The 20,618-nt window shown below is 39.6% G+C and overlaps 1 protein-coding gene and 1 long non-coding RNA gene across 9 annotated transcripts in view; one reads left to right on the forward strand and one right to left on the reverse strand.

Annotated features, from left to right (window-relative positions):
- GRAMD2B (GRAM domain containing 2B) overlaps window positions 1–20,618 on the reverse strand; it is a 119,548-nt gene that overhangs the window by 4,962 nt on the left and 93,968 nt on the right. For 4 of the 8 annotated variants that reach the window (XM_081499024.1, XM_081499026.1, XM_081499027.1 and 1 more), the window contains 10 exons: window positions 18,824–18,890; window positions 17,794–17,897; window positions 13,837–13,932; window positions 11,883–11,954; window positions 11,690–11,770; window positions 8,874–8,985; window positions 7,897–8,019; window positions 7,197–7,284; window positions 4,541–4,645; window positions 498–591 (listed from right to left, as the gene is read on the reverse strand). In XM_081499024.1, the coding sequence (XP_081355150.1) occupies window positions 498–591; window positions 4,541–4,645; window positions 7,197–7,284; window positions 7,897–8,019; window positions 8,874–8,985; window positions 11,690–11,770; window positions 11,883–11,954; window positions 13,837–13,932; window positions 17,794–17,897; window positions 18,824–18,890 (942 nt within the window). Of the gene's footprint in view, window positions 1–497; window positions 592–4,540; window positions 4,646–7,196; window positions 7,288–7,896; window positions 8,020–8,873; window positions 8,986–11,689; window positions 11,771–11,882; window positions 11,955–13,836; window positions 13,933–17,793; window positions 17,898–18,823; window positions 18,891–20,618 lie in introns of all 8 variants that reach the window. The other 4 variants (XM_081499025.1, XM_081499021.1, XR_014056337.1 and 1 more) reach the window with 3 other exon arrangements.
- On the forward strand, window positions 7,929–10,675 carry LOC145509743 (uncharacterized). The gene is made up of 2 exons (XR_014056378.1): window positions 7,929–8,042; window positions 9,349–10,675. It is a non-coding gene; the product is annotated as an uncharacterized LOC145509743 (long non-coding RNA).

Genomic DNA, 20,618 nt, shown 5'->3' on the forward strand with positions numbered 1-20,618 from the left:
AGGCTATGGTTTTTCCAATAGTCATGTATGGATGTGAGAGTTGGACTACAAAGAAAGCTGAGCACCGAAGAATTGATGCTTTTGAACTGTGCTGTTGGAGAAGACTCTTGAGAGTCCCTTGGACTGCAAGGAGATCCAACCAGTCAGTCCTAAAGGAAATCAGTCCTGAATATTCATTGGAAGGACTGATGCTTCAGCTGAAACTCCAATATGTTGGCCACCTGATGCGAAGAGCTGACTCACTTGAAAAGACCCTGATGCTGGGAAAGACTGAGGGCAGGAGGAGAAGGGGACGACAGAGGATGAGATGGTTGGATGGCATCACCGACCCAATGGACATGAGTTTGAGTAAGCTCTGGGAGTTGGTGATGAACAGGGAGGCCTGGCGTGCTGCAGTCCATGGGGTCGCAAAGCGTCGGACACGACTGAGCGACTGAACTGACTGACTGAGGCAGTAAGTACCGTGACCACCCCAATACAGGAAAGAAAGCACTCACCTTTTCTAATCTCATTATGTTAGCTGTAAGCTCTTGGCACAAGGCCTCCACATTTAACTGGACTTGTGACCCCAGGCCAGATGGTGCTGTCTGTCTGTAAGAACCAAGAGAAAAATTACTGTGGGCAAGAATGGCAAAGAAACAAGTGGAATGAACACATTTTAAATTTATTTGAACAGAAAAGTAGGTTATAATGGAAGACAGTGTGCATTTAACCTGCTAACATCAGAAAGGCCCTGCAGTAATCCATAACTCCAGACTAGATGTTTAGGGGACTAATTCAACAAAGATCAGCTGGAAATCTCTTAAGCTATTTTTGTCTAAGTGGCTGTGTTGCACCTCAGCTTCCAAACATGAATCAATTATTCTCAAGCATGTGATTTGTTAGACTTGTTTTATTAACCCCTGATACCTTCTCTCTGTCCATGATGGCATGCATTTTTAAGGAGTATTGCTTTTCTCAGTCATATTTGTACTGTTTATGGGAGAAGCAACCATTTACACTAGAACTTTCATAATGTTTGGGCTTCCCTGGTGGTTCAAACGGTAAAGAATCTGCCTGCAATGCAAGAGACCCAGGTTCGATCCCTGGGTCGGGAAGGTCCCCTGGAGAAGGGAATGGCAACCCACTCCAGTGTTCTTGCCAGTAGAATTCCATGGACAGAGAAGCCTGTCTTTAATCAAATTTCTGTTGATGTATGTGACTTCTATACTTCCTTGAGACCTGCCATATAAATGTAATTGCCCTTGTCTAGTAATATACACTTGATATATTCACTATTAACCACTTGAGTGTTAAAGGCATGGGCCCTTACTCTGGGGTTCACTGGGGTCCTATACCAGCTAAAACTGTAGGACATTTAGAGATGTGTATACATTTTCCTGGAGAGCTGCTCAAAAACCATTGATCAGATTTTCATGTTAAGGTCAAGCACCGTGGTTTGTATCTCCTCTGTTTCTTGGTTGTAATTTAAGCTGTAAAGTTTTTTGTTTTTTTTTTAATTTAAGGATAGTTGCTTTACATAATTTTGTTGTCAAACCTCAACATGAATCAGCCATAGGTATACATATATCCCCCTCCCTCCCATCTCCCCCCTTCCCACTCCTCTAGGTTGATATAGAGCCCCTGTTTGAGTTTCCTGAGCCATACAGCAAATTCCCATTGGCTATCTATTTACAGATGGTAATGTAAGTTTCCATGTTACTCTTTCCATACATCTCACCCTCTCCTCCCCTCTCTCCATGTCTATAAGTCTCTCTCTGTGTCTGTTTCTCTACTGCTGCCCTGTAAATAAATTTTTCAGTACCTTTTCTAGATTCCGTATATATGTGTAGAATATGATATTTATCTTTCTCTTTCTGACTCACTTCTCTTATAATAGGCTCTAGGTTCATCCACCTCATTAAAACTGACTCAAATGTGTTCCTTTTTATGGCTGTGTAATATTCCATTGTGTATATGTACCACAATTCTTTATCCATTAATCTGTCGATGGACAGATATCTAGGTTGCTTCCATGTTCTACCTATTGTAAATAGTGTTGCAATGAACAATGGGATAAATGTGTCTTTCTTCAATTTTGGTTTCCTCAGGGTATATGCCTAGGAGTGGGATTGCTGGGTCACATGGTGGTTTTATTCCTAGTTTTTTAAGGAATCTCCATACCATCTTCCATAGTGATTGTATCAATTTATATTCCCACCAACAGTACAAGAGTGTTCCCTCTTCTCCACACCCTCTCCACCATTTATTGTTTGTAAAGTTTTTGATGATGGCCATTCTGACTGGTGTGAGATGGTATCTCATTGTAGTTTTGATTTGCATTTATCTAATAATGTGTGATGTTGAGCATCTTTTCATGTGCTTGTTATAAGCTGTGAAGTTTTTAGATGGCATTAACTGGTCTAATTTATTTTACATAGGATCCATTTTTGAGCCATAGATACTCGGTAACTTATTGATGATTATCTAAATGTTAAGAAAGCAAACATGTTTTTCATTGAGCAGAGGTGAAACAGTTTTTTCTTTAACCTTGATCCATAGTATCAAAGTCTTATATCCCAGAAAGGAAACTGAGTTTAAATCTTAAAAAAAATATATATATATATATAAAATTTATTTATTTGGCTGTACTGGGTCTTAGTTGCAGCATGTGGGATCTAGTTCCTTGACTAGGGACTGAATCCGGTCCCCTGCATTGGGAGTGTGGAGTGTTAGCCACTGGATCACCAGGGAAGTTACCTGGTGAAATCTTTTGGTTTCTAAATGAGGGATCTGAGACTCAAGGTACTGATTTATCCACATGAAATTCTGACAGTCCACAGGCTGTGAACCCACTAACAAAGCTAGTACAATGTATATATTTAAAAAATGGTTCTGTACCAATGAAAGCAGATTACAAGTGTAGATTTAGCTACCTGAGCAGCATGGATGGATGACCCTGGATGAAGTAAGATACAGAGGAAATTTAGGTTCTGTTAAATTACTCTATTAACAGACTATCCCATCATAGATGTTCCCTGACCTCATGTCATATGTGACCTCTGTAATTTTCCTTTTAAATGATTGTTTTTCAGATTGTTACCTCTTCTTGGGTTGACTATCTAAATAGTAGAATAAATATTCCATTTGACTTTCATTAGTAGAATTTCCCCCTCATTGTCACCAAGTTAATTAAATGATAACAGGACAGGAGGTACATTTTCCTAATAAAATCACTTATATCACTTATATGATAGTGAACTAATATGAATAGTTTACAGTAACGTAGAGTCACCTCCTAGCTCAAGGTGTATTATTAACATTCTGAACAACATGGGAAAGAGTAAGGGCAGGGTATAAGTCTATCCCAAACCATTCATTAGACTTCTTATTATTGGTTTAAATGTATGTTCATGGCACAAAAATAATCTGTGTAACAGCATACACATAAGCCATAGAACAAAACTTTTAGAAGTCTCAAGAAAGGCCCCAGAATGGTATAGCACAATAGTTCTTTTTTTTTTAATATAACTTTATTTATTTTAATTCATAATAGTTCTTAAAGTGTAGACCCCAGACCAGCACCAGAAGCTTGGAGAATGGGCTCTGCAGTCTATTTTAATAAGCTGTCCAGATGATTCTGACACACAATGAAAATATACTGACTGACTTCTCGGCTGTTACTTACATGCAAGAAACCATTGGTAGACTAAGTTTCTATGGTCATACAGACCTGAATCCTGATTCTGTTATTTTTTTTTTACAAACTATTTCTCTGAGTCTCAGTTTCCTCATCTGTAAAGGGGGGAATAACACCTATCTTATAGGGTTATGGTGAAGCTATAATGAGAGAACATTGTTGGTGTGTGAAAGTATCTATGGTAATAGTGCCTCTAGCACATGGTACATACTCTATAAAGAAATATCTCTACTTTTAAAGCTTCAGCTAGCAGTACGCTTTTATTTTACTTTTTAGGGAATGTGTGAAAATCCTCATGTAAATGGGTTTATAGGAAAGACCTTTATGTCAATAGATTTAATTAGTTGGGGCATATTAAAAATACTGTGGTAGAAAATCTTTACAGACACATTCAGCTAATTACTGGTCACATGAATCTTTATAGTGGTCAAGAGTTTTGTAAATTTGTGAGTTCCTATAGAGAGCTATAAATGATGAAATGTGCTGAGTTACTTGAATTGCTTCTTTTTTATGAATGACTTGACTCACTGCCATTTTACAAAGATAAACCTGAATATTTTAATAAATGGGCCAAGGTCACAACCGGCCTTAGGATAAGAGAACAAGATAATGTAAAATTAGGCTTGTTTCTTGCCTTCTTGCTGGCAACACTATAGCAACTCAAAAACATGCAGAGTCAGGTCATTCATTTTTTTCTCCAGGGCCCACCTACCTCTTTATTTTCTACATGTACACTTAGCAAAACGTCTCATACGGAATGTATCCTCAATTAATGCTTGCCAGAAGGATGCCATGCTCAGCTCAAACATTACACTAATGTGAAAAGCAAGCAGAAGACAGCACTGGAGGGAACTGTCTTACTCAGTCTGATGGGTGTCCACAATGGAGGTTAGTGACCCCAGCTGCTCCTCCAGAGTATTAATTCTGTATCTCATGTAGAAGGTCGAGATGATCAGTGCACAGACACTGGAAAGGGATAAAAGAGAAATTATCAATAGGTTAATGGCCAGGAACTGATTGATGTTCCTAAAGCAATAAATGTAAACTCTACATTTGAGGCAAGGTATTTACCAAAACAACTTGTCTGTAGACTTTAAAAAGGTCATTCTTTTTTTTCAACAGACTGATGCTTGCACCAAACTTTAGAACTAGGATATTAAATTCTCTAGTTCCTCAATTTACAAATAATGGCCATTCAGGAGTCTTACTCAAAGCCAGCCAATGTAGATTGTCAAGCTGGGGCTCCTCCTCCCACCAGGTACTGTGGGAAGTCCTGGCCAGTGAGTGTCTGGTCTTGTGACTCACAAATTCCCTGCTTTATCTGAAAACCAAACCGGGCACATCTTCCTTGGTTGTGAGGAACAGCCTAGAACTGGGTCCGGCTATTTTCAGAAGAACAACTGTTTACAGAGTGGAAGCTGAGGGGGAAGTTAAAAAAGTCAACGCTTAAGTTTTTATTGAAGGGGATTAATTTTCTAAAAATTGAAGTACAGTTGATTTACAGTGTTGTGCTAATTACTGCTGTACAGCAAAGTGATTGTTATACATATATTTACATTTTTAGAAACATTCTTTTCTACTGTTTTTTAATACTTTTAAAATATTTTCCATTTTTTAAACATTCTTTTCTATTATCCTGTGGTTTGTCATAGGATATTGAATATAGTTCTCTGTCCTATACCGTAGGACTTTGTTGTTTCTCCTATACATTATATTTTATAACTGTATATAATTTGCATCTGCTAACCCCAACCTCCCACTTCATCCCCCCACCCTCTCTCTCTTGGCAACTACCAGTCTGTTCTCTGTGTCCATGAGTCTGTTTCTATTTCACAGATAGGTTCATTTGTGTCATATTTTAGATTCTGCATATAAATGATATCAGTATGATATTTGTCTTTCTCTTTCTGACTTAGTGTCATAATCTCTAGTTACATCCATGTTGCTGAAAATGGCATTATTTCATTCTTTTCTATGGCTGCGTATTATTCCACTGTTGCCTGGAAAACCCCATTGACGGAGGAGCCTAGTGGGCTACAGTCCATGGGGTCGCTAAGAGTCGGACACGACTGAGCAACTTCACTTTCACTTTTCCCTTTCATGCACTGGAGAAGGAAATGGCAACCCACTCCAGTATTCTTGCCTGGAGAATCCTAGGGATGGCGGAGCCTGGTGGGCTGCCGTCTATAGGGTTGCACAGAGTCGGACACGACTGAAGCGACTTGGCAGCAGCATACATATATATATATGTATATATACACACACCATATCTTTCTCCATTCACCTGTTGACAGACACTTGGGTTGCTTCCATGTCTTGGCTACTATGACTAGTGCTACTATGAACATAGGAGTCCTGTGTCTTTTTGAATTATACTTTTGTCTGGAGTTATGCCCATGAATGGGATTGCTGGATCACATGGTGGCTCTATTTTTAGTTTTCTGAGGAAACTTCATACTGTTTTCCACAGTGGTTGCACCAGTTTGCATTCCCACCAACAGTGTAGCAGGGTTCCCTTTCTCCACACTCTCCAGCATTTCTGGGCTTTTTAACGATGGCCATCCTGACTGCTGTGAGGTGGTACCTCACTGTAGTTTTGAATTGCAATTTTCTAATAATTAGCAATGTTGAACAGCTTTCCATGTGCCTCTTGGCTATCTGTAGCTGTTCTTTGGAGAGCTATCTATTTAGGTCTTTTGCCTATTTACCAATTGGGTTGTGTTTTTTTGTTGTTGTTGGGTTGGATGAACTGTTTGTATATTTTGGAAATTAAGCCCTTGTTGGTCACATCATTTGCAAATTCTTTTGCCCAATCTGTGGTTTTTAATTTTGTTTACAGTTTCCTTTGCTGTGCAAGAGCTTGTAAAACTCTGACTAGGTCCCATTTGTTTATTTTTGTTTTTATTTCTATTGCCTTGGGAGACTGACCTAAGAAAACATTGCTAAGGATGTTTTGCCCATGTTTTATTCTAGGAGTTTTATGGTGTCATGTCTGTCACGTCTTATGTTTAAGTCTATAAGCTATTTTGTTTAGTTTTGTATATGGTGAGATGGTGTGTTCCAACTTCATTGATTTACTTGTAGCTGTCCAATTTTAAGGGAATGACATTTTAAAGTTGTTTTGGTTTCTAACCGGAAGACATTGGATAGATGAAAAAATAAACAAGAACAAAGATGTGTCATATTTCAGGCAACAATTTCTCTACTAAGAGTATCTACTCAGAACTTAGTCCTCTGCTGGATCTGGCATATTTTGCTCTTCTTTCTTCCCTTCTCCACTATTTATTTAAATAAAAAAGGATGAATATGAAAATGTGACCTAAATTTAAGAAAAAAAATGTTGAAGTAGGAGATGAAAATTGCCCCCCTAAAGATCTGGGTCACATTAGAGACATTAGAGATTCATGGCTCTTGACAACGTGAAGAGATTTTCCCTTTAGTGAAATGAATCATTTTCTTAAGTCATTAACAGTAAAATACAAGTCTTAAGTCATTCACAGTAAATACATTTACTTACACAATTGCATAGAATATAAGAATATGGTGGAGAGTTGGACATTTCTCAGACTTTACTCTGGGTATGATTCCAGTGGTTTCTGACTGACCTGCTGAATGGAAAACAAAATATATGTTTTAAAGTGATAACATATGTCCTTCATGCAGCAGTATCCCTATAGGGAAGAAGTACTTGAGAGACAGAATTATTTCCAGGCAATAGGAATCAGAGAAAATACTATCTGAACCCTCCCAGTTTTCATTTCAAGCAGTGGTTACAATTCCTTCCCACATGTTTCATTCAATACATATTTGTTGAGAGCCTTCTCTGTGCCAAGCCTTGGGATAGAGTGAGTGACTGGTGAACATTACAGACCCCAGCCTTGATCTCCTACCAGGACAACCGGTGACCAGTTATAATAATAATCAGTAAATAATAATTAAATAATTTCGTTTAATGGGTAATTTTTGAATCATAGTCTTAATGTATTCAGAATGATGAAACGTCCTCTACAGAAGCTATTCATCTTTGTATCCCTTACAGTAAAGCACAGAACTGGGTACTGTCTGTTGAGTGAATAAATGAACTAATATGCAAAGACCTACAGCAGGAAGGGAGGAGAGGCAAGTGGAAAGGCAGTCATAAAGTGAAACATGAGGACCTTTTAAAGTTACAAGCAGATGTCCCCACTACCTTCCTGCCATCATAATCCATTCCTTACCATGCCCAGGGAGACTCTTGGCTTTTCCCTCAGGTACTCTGTTCACAAGGGCATCTGCTCGAGTTGGTTTTGCTTCTCCCTTGGAGACATTCAGAACTGTCTGGGATTCTGTCACATGGAAATCTACCAAGATGAAACAGGGCTGGGTAAGTTTTCCCTCCAGTGCGTTCACACACATAGATCAACCACAAAGCAAATCAATCCCTGAATATATACATAATGGTTGGGAATATAAATGGATCTTCCCACAAGCTGGTTGAGTGGTTTGGGGATGAAATTCAATGTTTAAGCAAATAAGAAATAAAACGATACAAAGGCAGTTTGTCCTCATCCCATTGACTCATGGGGATCATTCGGCCATAATAATTAGTAATATTACTAAAGAAGTAACTAAGTGTTAGTCGCTCAGTCGTGCCCAATTCTCTGTGATCCCATGGACTGCAGCCCACCAGGCTCCTCTATCCATGAGATTTTCCAGGTAAGGATATTGGAGTGGGTTGCCATTTCCTTCTCCAGGGGATCTTCCCAACCCAGAGATCGAGCCCAGGTCTCCAGCACTGCAGGCAGAGTCTTTACTGACTGAGCTAAGAAAATATTGCATGTTTCTGTCTTTCGACCACCCCAATATTATGTCTGTTTAAGAGATTTCTTTTTTCCTCCCACACCACACAGCTTGTGGGATTTTAGTTCCCCAACCAGGGATTGAACCTGGGCCCTCTGCAGTAACACTGTGGAGCCTTAACCACTGGACAATCAGGGCATTCTCAAAGAGACATTTGTTACATACATATAAAGGGAAATGGGTTTTTACCACATAGGCAATTCGTTTCCCTTGAACTTTCAAACTACCCTTTGTTTTAACTGTAAGCTCAGAAGATGTGTTGTTTATTGGTTGGTTTTGTTTTTTTGTTTTTGGTTGGGGTAAGGATGTTTTGTGGAGAATTAGGTTTCAGTAAAGATACAAAAATCTCCCAGACCTCGAGAGTTCTCAGATTCAGGGGTCTGAGATCCAGAACTACTGTATCCTTCCATGTCTTGCCTTCTTTGCCGCACCACTCCATCCAGATCTGAGAATTCATCGTTGAAATCCTGAAGGGAAATAATGAAATGCAAAGAGGCCCATTATCCTTTATTCAGCATGCAGGCCTTTCACTTAGGCCTGACCTATAAAATACAAATAAGGAAGGATTACCCCATACTACTGGGTTTCCTCAACAGACAGAGTATCTGGTTACTGATTTTCTGGGCAGTCAGAATTTGGTTAATACACCATGGCCACTTGTTTGAAACAACAAATGTCTAGGGAAAAAACTGGAATGCTGATGACAGAAAAGCTTCCAGGTAAAGCTGGAGAAGTCTCATTAGCATTTTTAATGAGAAAAAGTGACTGAAATACACATATATAAGACAAAAAAGTAGCTAGAAAGTTCTAAATGTATGTTCTAAATGCAGAGTCCCTTGGACATCAAGAAGATCAAACCAGTCAATCCTTAAGGAAATCAACCCTGAATATTCATTGGAAGGACTGATGCTCAAGCTTCAATATTCTGATCACCTGATACGAAGAGCTGACTCAACGGGAAAGACCCTGATGCTGGGAAGGATTGAGGGCAGGAGGAGAAGGGGGTGACAGAGGATGAGATAGTTGGATGGCATCACTGACACAATGGACATGAGTTTGAGCAAAGTCCTGGAGATAGTGAAGGACAAGGAAGCCTGGTGTGCTGCAGTCCATGGGATCACAAAGAGTCAGACGTGACTTGGTGACTGAACAACAGTAAATGCAGAGAAAGGTTTTTTCAAATTATAGTTTTAAAAGAGGTATTAGAAACAGAAAAGGGAAAATGGCCTAAGCAAATTAGACACTGAAGGGAAAGTTTTAGCTTTTTTTCTTCCCTCAAACAAATCAAAACGGGGTCAGTAACATATTTCTCAATGACAGAAGGGTTATACAGGAGTGTGGAGTTGGGAAAAAGCAGGATGTTTTTGCTGTGTACCCTACTTGTTCCCCAAAGTGCTTAAGAAATGAAGAGACAAGAGGCATCACTAAAATGTGCTGGTGAAAGTACAATTAAGTGGTTAGGCAAAGGTAAAATTAGGCGAGATTTTCACAATTTATTTAGCAACCAAGTGAAGAAAAGGAAACATGGCCTGTAAGCAAATTACCAACATTTCACCTTCAATGAGCTGTCTCTTGATCATTTCAACAGCCATTGCAACTTCATGCAAGAATTTATAGGGCAAAGAAAGTTAATTCAAATCTCAATTTAATAAGTATTAATGGAATGCCTACCATAGATCAGGCAGTATGCAAAGCTCCATACATATGATTTCATGACTGTACTTAATCTTCACAGCCATGTAAGGAGCTTGGCATTTTACCAGATGAAGGAACCGAGTCAGAGTAATTAAAGAGCTTGCCTGATGGCATAGCTCAGCTGGCTGGAACCGAGATTTGAAACCAGGTTTGATGGATTCCAAATCATAAGTGTTTTATCCTATTTCTCACTGTTTTTTTAAGGTAGATTTTTTTTTTTTAATTGAGATAAAATTCACCAGTTTAAGTATACAATGTAGTGGTTTTCAGAATAATTACATTATTGTACAACCATCACATATTATTTCATGATATGCCCATCTCCCCACCAAAAGAAACTCTTTATCCATTATCAGTCACTCCAATTTCTCCCTCCTTTCATCCCCTGGCGACCACTAATGCCTTTTCTGTTCCTATGGATTCGTCTATTCTGAACATTTCATATAAATGAATCATACAATATGTGGCCTTTTGTGTCTGCCTTCTTCCCCTTAGCATAATGTGTTCAAGGTTTATCCATGCCGTATTATGTATTGATAGCTCCTTTTTATGGTCAAATAATATTTCACTATATAGATATATTACATTTTATTTATCCATTTATCAGCTGATGGATATTGGGGTTGCTTCCACTTCTGGGCTATGATGTATAATGCAGCTATGAACATTCTGGCTTAAGTTTTTGTGTGAACATGTTTTCAATCCCAGTACTTTTTAACAGCTCTGAAAAAAAAAAAGATCTCTAGATGTTGAAACTCTGGGCTCATCCCATGTCACCAAAGGTATTAAAACATTTAACAATCATCAGTTTGGGAATAACCATTTGAACAACATGGCTGGGACTTCCTTGGGCTTATATTATACCATCTCAGGTATAAATCCTATACAAATGGGGGGAGCTATTTCCATTAGCGATTTACTCTATAGTCAAAAAGTCTAAGGGGATCAAAGAATCTCTCTGCCTTTTACTTGGGCATTACAACTTTCTTCTTCCACAGTTATTTCTGAGTATCCCTCATCATCTACTAAGCTGTAAAATCTTTGAAGGTAAGAACTAGTTTTGACTTTTCCTGGTGTCTTTATGGGTATACTACGCTAACATGGTGCCTTGAACATAGAAGACGTTCAATGACTTGTGGGACTGAATCATGCCCTCCCCAAATAAATTGGTGAATCCCTCTAAACAACACTGATAAATATATCAAGATTTGATGAATACCTTTGTGGACCAGTAACTGGCCAAGTCAGCCCACTAGCATGTTTCTTTTCTTTTGCAGGATGGCTCTTCAATTACCCGAATAAGTTTATGACTTCCTATGGTCCTCTCTTCTTCAGGACAGAAATGCCCTCTTCAACTCTGCCTCAGATACCATGGTCCTAAATTCCTCCCACACCCTGGTCATGGTGTAAGCAGCAGTGCCATTGTGGGACCTTCTCACTTTCTTTTGCATTTTGATCATTATGTAGGCAACTCACCAGAGGCAGAGATGAAGGGCGGTCTGCCCGGAAACTGTTTTCAAGAGAAGATGGACTGGGACCATTGCCAATACCTGTATTCTGAAATTATTGAAACAAAATTATTTTTACAAAATGGAAAAACCAGATCAACTCCAAAACTAAGAAATACAGAAGAGAGACAGCAACTGAGGCTCAGAGATGTCATACTCACTTCTAAGTGCCCACATACAGATTTCAGTAGTTTGTAAGTTGAATCTCTGGAGAGTAAGGAGACAAATATGTACTGAAAAACAAAATAATAATTATTAACAGATACTGCTTGACTAGAAGTAAGAGTTAAAAATTTTATCTGTCTCTCTCTCTATATATATCTTCAAACAATGTAGCCTATATTCTATATAGAGTCTATACACTCATTCCTCTCATCCACACATTGAGTTTTTATTCCATTCCTGGAATAAAGTGAATATGTTCTCCCACAATAGCAACAAAACTCTCAAACCCAACTTAAATAATAGAGAAATGTATAGCAAAAGGAAAGCTCTGATACCCTAACCTTGGTGCCCCAGACAAGCTTAGACAGAAAGAGACTTGGATAGTAAAGAAAGGCCCGTGGTGTTTTTGCCAGGTCCTCTTTTAAGTCTCTCTCTCCCCCTTCCCCACCTCCTTTTGAGAAGGTATTTAACAGTTCCCAAGGGTCTGCTGTCTCTGCTCTGACCTAGATTTCCACTGAAAATTTCCCAGCTGCTCTAACAGGCTCATTTTTTTTCAAGCCACTTTCAGATTCTTTCTTGTACAAATATGGAGATTTCCTAGGGAACGCTTATAAGTAAGTTATGAGAAAGAAGTAAAGTCAGAGCTAGACAAGTCATTTGGAGACAAATAACATAAGGAAAAATGATTTTACCATCAACCATATGTTAACAATAAAAAAGCTCACTCTTTTTCCATTTTTTCGAGTCACACAATCTTTTCACACTCGTTTTCCAAAGTTTGTGACTACCCTCTCTTGCTCACCCATGAGAGAACTTGATATACTTTCCAAGCAAATACTGTATTCCAAAGTAGTTAACGTTATGGGTTCTGGCAGTAGATGGACCGAGTTGCAAATTTTGGCTCCATTACTTACCAAGTGGGTGACATTGGGCAAATTGCTTACTTAATGCTTCTTAGTTTCTGTTTTCTTAACAGTCCCTACCCCTCATAGTATGGGCAGTGTGAAATAAATGTGTACATACAAGGAAAGTATCTTGTGTACATCTGGCAAGAAGTACCTGATGCTTGCTAGCCATTAGTATTAAAAAAAAAAAAATCTCATAATAGGTATCAACATATTTCCTAGCTCATCAGAATAGCTTCTTTTAATCTTCCCTTGTCTTTCCTTCCCTCTTTAAGTTACTCAGTAGGGTTAGAAATTAGCTTTTATGCTTTCATAAAAACAGTAGGGAAAAGATATAAAAAGAAAAATTTCAAGTGAAAAATGAGTAACCAAACCATTCCACTGCCTCTCTCTTGCCAAGATGAAAGAAACACTGCTCTCCATGCAAATATTTCAGGTTGTCCATGCCTGGGGTAGCCCAAGGCCAATGACAACTCCAGAACTTCTGTATCGAAGAGGGGTAGTTAAGGCAACCTGGAAGCAGAGAGGGCCTAGAATTGGGCCTGAAGCTGCACCCGAATAGCAGGCCCCACTTTTATGTTTTCAGGTTGGCTGTGGAGAGGCACCAATGGAGGTTATGGGGAGACTAGCCACCCCCACCCCAGGGACTCCTCCTATCACCCTGCCTCACCCTGTAAACAAGGCAGTGGTAGGGTTTTAAATAATAATAAACAAATGAAATAGATCCCTTTAGCCTGACCTGACCTGACAGATGTTAGGGAAAGGGAAGTTGGGAAAGAATTTTAATTTTTTGGACCTTGGTCAAGCAAGTATAATGAAGTCAGCAGGAAATTCAAAATAGGCAACGATTAGAATAAATCACCTTGTCAGGGGAAACCACACTATACAAATGTCTGAAGGCTGTGATTTTAAAAATGAGTCTTCTAGAGTAACTCCCAATTCATGGTATTTATGGTTCAGGGTCTTGGTACTTGGCAAGAGGCCCCTAAGTCAATGAAACCCAGAGCAGGACAAAGCAGAGTGCCCACGCCTGCTGTGTACTCACCCTGTCTGTGAGTGTCGCTATAATCAGGGCATTTGGCACCAGGAGGGCAGTTTTGGTTTTCTTTATCAAGGTTACTGAGAAAGCTGGAATCGAGATCTGAAACAGAATCACTGAGTTAACATGGGTTCAGGCTTCACAGAGCAGCATTCCAAATCTTCATGTTGAAGGAAAAAGAAAAGATAAAACCAACCGCCGGCTCTTCAGTCTCCATGAAGAAAAGGGAATCTTAAACAGTGGTATGGTGTGTCACCGAGGTCTCAACGTAGTGTTTACAAAGCAGGAGGGTAAGTGTGGATCACTGAGTCTGTTGAAGGGTTTGGTGAGAAACCTTTATCTTTAGACATGGGAACAGAATGCAAAATGTACAGTCATTTTAAAGGTGGTCCTAAGAACCTAAAGTTAAGTGCTTGTGGTTACCCACTCTGAGCTCATCTCCAACCACCCTGCTCTCCTCTGTCCTTAGGGGAAGAGGCTGAAACCACTGGTGTAGCAGACCCATTTGGGGACAGGAATCCTGGATTGTATTCTCAGTTCTGTTACTATCTACATGACCTATCCAACCTCGTAAGCTGTCTTGGCCTCAGTTCCCTGACTTAGAGAGACAGTCTTACCTACTTCCCAGGATTTTCTGTGGATTAAATGAGATAACAGATGGAAAATACCTAGCACTCAATAAAAGTGTCATTCATTTTCTCATCTGTCTCTTAAAAAAGGGGATGGGTGAAATAAAAGAACTCTTAAGTTCTTTTCTGATTGAAACAATGAGAAATAACGACAATTACAGCAGCTACCATTATCAATACCTATTCACTAGACGACAATTTCATTTAATTATGACATTCCTATAATATAGATATTCTAAGAGATAAGGATGTTTGTTTAGAGAGGTATATGACTTTCACCAGGGCTTTCCTGGTGGCTCAGATTGTAAAGAATCTGCCTGCAATACAGGAGACCTGGGTTCAATCCCTGGGTCAGAAGATCTCTTGGAGAAGGGAATGGCTACCCACTCTAGCATTCTTGTCTGGAGATTTCCATGGACAGAGGAGTCTGGTGGGCTACAGTCCATGGGGTCTCAAAGAGTTGGACATGACTGAATGACTAATACACATGACTTTCTCAGGGTCATAAATAAATTACAAAGATAGAATCTGGTTCTGATCCAAAACAGGGGTTCTTTTTTATACAGTGTACTACAAGAATGTATCGGATTCCACAAATAGTAGATGTTCCTCATATTTTAATCAAACCTGGTTGATTTTTATGAGATCAACCAGGTTTTATCTCAAAGGAAAATGGATCACATCACTTTGATCCCCGAAAACAGAGGCACCCACACTCCTGGTAACAAAGGCCTGAATTCTCCCACGGGTGCACACACTCACATGAACATACATTTTGTAAAAATGCTTTATATATTCTGAAAGAAATCAACAAGGTCAGTGGGGGCAAGGAAGGCCTTATGCTAGTACTTCCAGTTTGAACGACCAAAACTGAACTTGTAATTTTCTTAAGCTTAAATTTAGGATATTTGCGTTCTTACTGAGGTTTACAAGATGGAGCTGTTCTACTGCCCCAGATGGGAAGACTGTGAAGAAAGAGGGGCTGATCTAAATTAGACACTAGAGGAAAGAAAGCTATTTCACCAAAGAACTCTACCCACAAAACTTTTGAAGTTGGAGAAATAATTCAGAAGTGATAAACTGGGATTACTTTGGAAAAAAGAACTTAGTATCTTCCAAGAAAGATGATGATATAACAATGAGTCTAATTTTGATTCTCAGCAGCAACACAAATACACAGTGACAAGAGCTATAAATTTGGATTTTTGCAGAATCTGAGGCATGGAACACCCTTAAGATGGAGTTTTCAATCAATTGCTTCATAAGTATAAAATGACAACTAGATAACCCTGGAGAAATAAAGCATGAATCATTTCTCTGTTTGAGCTTAGATGGAATGCGATACATGCCTTTAATTTTACTAGCATCTGAAAATACACACAGGCTGAAAAGGTCTTGATTAAATTAAGGTTACACTTTATTATTAACATTTCTCTAGGGTAGGGTGCTTAGAAAATTCTCCTTCCTGGTGCAGATTGTTTGACTCCTTTTAGTTCATGCAAGATCGCGTTGGGCCAAGGTCTGTTGGCAGGGAGCAAATTCTGCCAGAGGATTGAAGCCCAAGTTTCCATGACACCATCCTCAGTGGGGAGGGAATGTGCAAGTCACTATTGTGGTTCTTATCTTCCCACCCCTCTTAGATTAGATACAGCAAAGGCCAAAGCAATCCCATGTGTCCTTGTCTTGAAAAAACCAGGTCAATCCTTTTTTTTTCTGGTCAGTTCTTTCTTAGCTAGAGGGGGGATTTTGAAACCATTACTAGAATAACATTAGCTTGAAACCATACTTACTGGCTTTGTGAATTCCTCATCCCTTAACAAAGGCTAATTCTTCGTTCACTAATGTTTTCAATCCCTGCTGCTTTGGTTAGAGGTGTTGGCTTACGCTATTCCTTCGAATTATCTTTATCCTGAAGAACTGGAATCAGTCTCCTTATCCACTCTATGCACAAGAGCTTATAATCCAGAAATCTAGAAACACGGTGTGATACTACTCAATATGGCTTTCCATTATACTGATTCAAATAATCCTGTGAATCTAAACTATGTTTATCTCAACACAACTCTATACAATAAAAATTACATGTTTGATGCTAGTCTGCTGACTCAACACCAACATAAAGAATTTCCACTATATTTGTTAAGTGGCCTTTATTTATACGACTGCCAGTAGCTTTAGGGAGAGTATTTAAATAAAACATATCTACCAGTCAAAAGAAAAGGAGTTTTTTAATCAGCTATTTCATGAATATAAAAGTTGCTTATTCATAATCGTGAATCAGAATGATTAAAAACTCACCAAGGTCACGCAAACCCCAGGTGTTTCTTTGCTTCCTTGTTCTGGTGGCCTGACTGAACTGGGTGATGTGACGTCATAGCTCAAAGGGAAAGAATGTCAGTGGGAAGGAACGAGCTTTTTCCCTTCTTACGCCAAACTCCCAAGGGCCTTGTTTTAAAAGGTGGTGCCCTGGGAAAACTGCCAACTCGTTCAGGCTATTCAGCTTAATGGTTCAGGTAACATGGGACTCTGTTCCCCCAAATCTATATTTAGTGAGAAGGAAAAGATGTCAGTCAGTGTCTACTGGAGATTGTATGTGACTCCCAGACCAGGACCAAAATGCTCCAAAGCCTGCTCATTTTGTAGTAGTGACAAAGGGAGCTCAAATAAGTAGCTTAGTTATAGGCCTGTTTGCCTAGATTTCTCATGGTAACTGTGTGAATATGGTATAAATTTTTTTTTTTAAAGAATTGTTTTGGGTTTAAGGTATGTCTTTGAAACAAATTACAGCACACCCTCCATATGAAGAACTTTGAATGTGCTGGTGACATCTTGGTTAAAAGGATTTAAGGCAGGATTTCAGGAGGGATATATGTATGTAAGGAAATGAATGAAAAGAGTGCAGTTTGGGGAAAAAGAGAAGTTTGTGTCATCTAGAGGCATGTAGGGGGCTTCCCAGGTGGCGCTAGTAGTCAAGAACCTGCCTGCCAGTGTGGGAGATGGAAGAGACACGGGTTCTATCCCTGGGTGGGGAAGATCCCTTCGAGAAGGGCATGGCAACCCACTCCATTATTCTTGCCTGGAGAATCCCATGGAAAGAAGAGCCTGGCAGGCTATAGTCCATAGGATCACAAGGAGTCAGACATAACTGAAGAGACTTAGCACTCTCATGCAGAGGCATTTAGAACCTGTAGTATTTGGGACTACAGTAAAGGAAACTTGGTATAAAGGTATAATAATGACACAAATATTTACAAACATTGCTACATTTAACAATTAATATTAACAATATGTAAGAAAATGCAGGGTTAGTTTTCTTTTTTAAAAAAATACTAACCTTGGTGTCTTTTCCAAAGACCTTGGAATGAAAACAAATCCAGTTTTCTGATACAAAGAGCTTCCCTTGGTATAATATTTCTTTCTGTAGGGCACACGTAAAACCTGGGAAGATATACACAGGTATAACATCATTTAGAATTCCCATTTAAAATGAAAATTGTATATATCTGTTGATGACTCAGGGATGGGCAGAGATAACACATTCATATGCTCAAAAGATCTCGCCCCTGTTTTTCAGTCATGTTTAGTGGAATAAAGCTATGGAGATGAGAGTTTGTTTTTTAATTCCAAGTCTTACAAACTTCAGTATAAACATCAAAATAGAAAGGCAAGTCTGTCATTGCAGATGAGGGTTCAGAAGGATGTTTCAAAAATCTCTGTTTGGGAAGGTGTGTCACCCTTGTGCTAATGTTGACACTGCTGCCTGCCCCTCCTTCCCTGGGATGGTCGTAATCACTCTTTTGAAATAGATGGTCTCATTGTGGGCAGAGCATATGACCCACGCCTTCCTGTGTGGAGATAATGGCAGGAACCCAGCACGCTGCCTTAGTACTTGTGTACCCACAGAGGCTGGAATGGAACCCTGGGCCCCTCTGCCCCCAGGTGGAGCCAAGCAGGTGCTGAATGGCGTGCTGGGCCAGGTGTTAAGGTGTGACCGCTGAGCCCTGCACAACGCAGGGGTCGACAGGTCTGTCTACCTAGGTCTGTGTTGCCTTCTTCCAGTCTGGTCTTGCTTGGTCTTGTTATCCTAAAACTCAGCACAGTCCAATCACAATGCATGTTAGCACAAATATGGAAGGCGAGGACATTCTGGAAACCTCTGGGATAACTCTGGATCCCACGGAGGGAGTCAGTTCCCCATTCTACTTTCTTATCTCTCAAGGTGCTGGGTGAGAGCTAAGTGAGGTCAGCATTACGGTCACATCATGATTTTCAGAAACCTATTCCCCTTGGTGATTCAGTCCCCAGACTCTTTCACCCCTCAAACCAATTAGCATCTTTTCAAAGTCAACCAGGTCAGAACTTACTTTGTCTCAGGGGTTCCTCCGTGGGGACATCTAGAAACAGTTTGTGGAAATGCATGTTTGCTTTGTCCTACAAGGAAGACAAGGCACAGACAGAAGTCACTGCCCTCGGTGTTCTTGTCAAACATAAACAAATTTTAACGTCAACTGAAATTACTTAACAAGGCTTCCCACTCTTAAATAAAGAATTTTTAGGAATTCCTTCTCCCTGATCTTATAGTCTCCAACACAGTCCTTCAGTGAAAAACAGTGGAGGTCACAAAGGTTTCATTTTCCAACAAGATTTGTGACCTGATGACTGGACATGTATCTATAATCGTGAAGTAGCTGGTGGGCAGCTTTCTGCAGAAGTGGCTGGACGAGGGGATCCCTAATAAGAAATGAGATAGAACTGTCAGAAATCTCACCATGTAGTGAATCCCAGGGCACTCAAGATCCCAGTGAGTACTCTCAGAAGAGGGTAGTGGTTAAAAGCTCTGTATCAGATAACCCTGAGTTTAAGTCTTGGCTCCACGTCTTCTGTGGTATGTGATCCTAGCCTAGTAACTTAAACTCTCTGGGCCTCAGTTTTCTGTACCTGCGTCAGAAGGATGTCCTAAGGCTTAAATGGGGGGATACATCTCCAGGACCTGCTACTGGGTTTGTCCCTATCACTATTACTGTGGTGAAGGTATTTCCTTAACCAGTGTTGGGGGAGATGACAAATAGGACTTCACATGAAAGATTTAGCTCTCCAGGGTAGTAGAAGGCCCAAGAGTCTGAAATGCTACAGATCACTTCATCTTCAAGGCACCTGTTTCCAGTTATGACAACAATATACAGACAGCAATTTACAGCCTGTAAAGGGCATTCACAAAACACCACTCCCAGCTCCACAATAACCTGGTCCGTACTGCAGAGTTCAGGGACCTGTGCCTCAGGGATACTTGGGGACTTAACTGGCTCCCCACATCTACTAAGAGGTGTAGAGCTGGGCCCTCCGTCCACAGGATCACTCTTCTTCAAAAGCATCCAGCAGGCAGAATCTTATGAGCAGAAAAGAGATACCACAAATTGGCCCTTGATGATTTATTATCTAAACTAGAAGTGGTCTCAATGGCATAAATGGTCCTAGTATTGCCAAAAAAGTCATTCATATGACAGACGGTCCCCTCAAGACAACTACTTCATAGATGAACACTTCACATAAAGTAGGTTAGTTCATGCTGCTTCTTGGAGTGCATCTTGCATCCAGAAAGTTCCCTGTGATTAAAGCTAGGTGTTGCTCTAAAACTTATGGTTACCAGTGCGGAAAGTGGGGGTGGGAGGGAGGCATAAATTGGGAGATTAGGATTGATATATACACACTATTATAAAGAAACAGATAAGTAATAAGAATCTACTGTATAGCATAGGGAACTCCGTCAATACTCTGTAATGGCCTATATGGGAATAGCATCTAAAAAAGTGGATATGTATAACTGATTCATATTGCTGTTCAGCAGAAACTAACACAACACTGTAAATCAACTACACTCCAGTAAAAGTTTAAAAAGCTAGGTGTTCTATCAGAGTTTTGCTGAGATTTTCTTTTCAATGGCTATAGTAAGTATTGGCTGCATGCTTGATTTAAAAATATCCTGGGCCATGAAATCTTCAAAAATGTGAATAAAAATCAAATTTTAAAAAGGCAGGGACTGATCTAAATTAAACATGACATGACAAACAAATGCAATGCATGGCTCAATTAGATTCTAGAGAGTGGGCAAAAAAAAACCTCTGTAAAAGACATTGACTACTGGGACAACTGTGGAAATTG

Source organism: Giraffa tippelskirchi, chromosome 6 (genome assembly GCF_054371585.1).
Source record: "Giraffa tippelskirchi isolate mGirTip1 chromosome 6, T2T-mGirTip1v1.2.pri, whole genome shotgun sequence".
NCBI classification, from domain to species: Eukaryota; Metazoa; Chordata; class Mammalia; order Artiodactyla; family Giraffidae; genus Giraffa; species Giraffa tippelskirchi.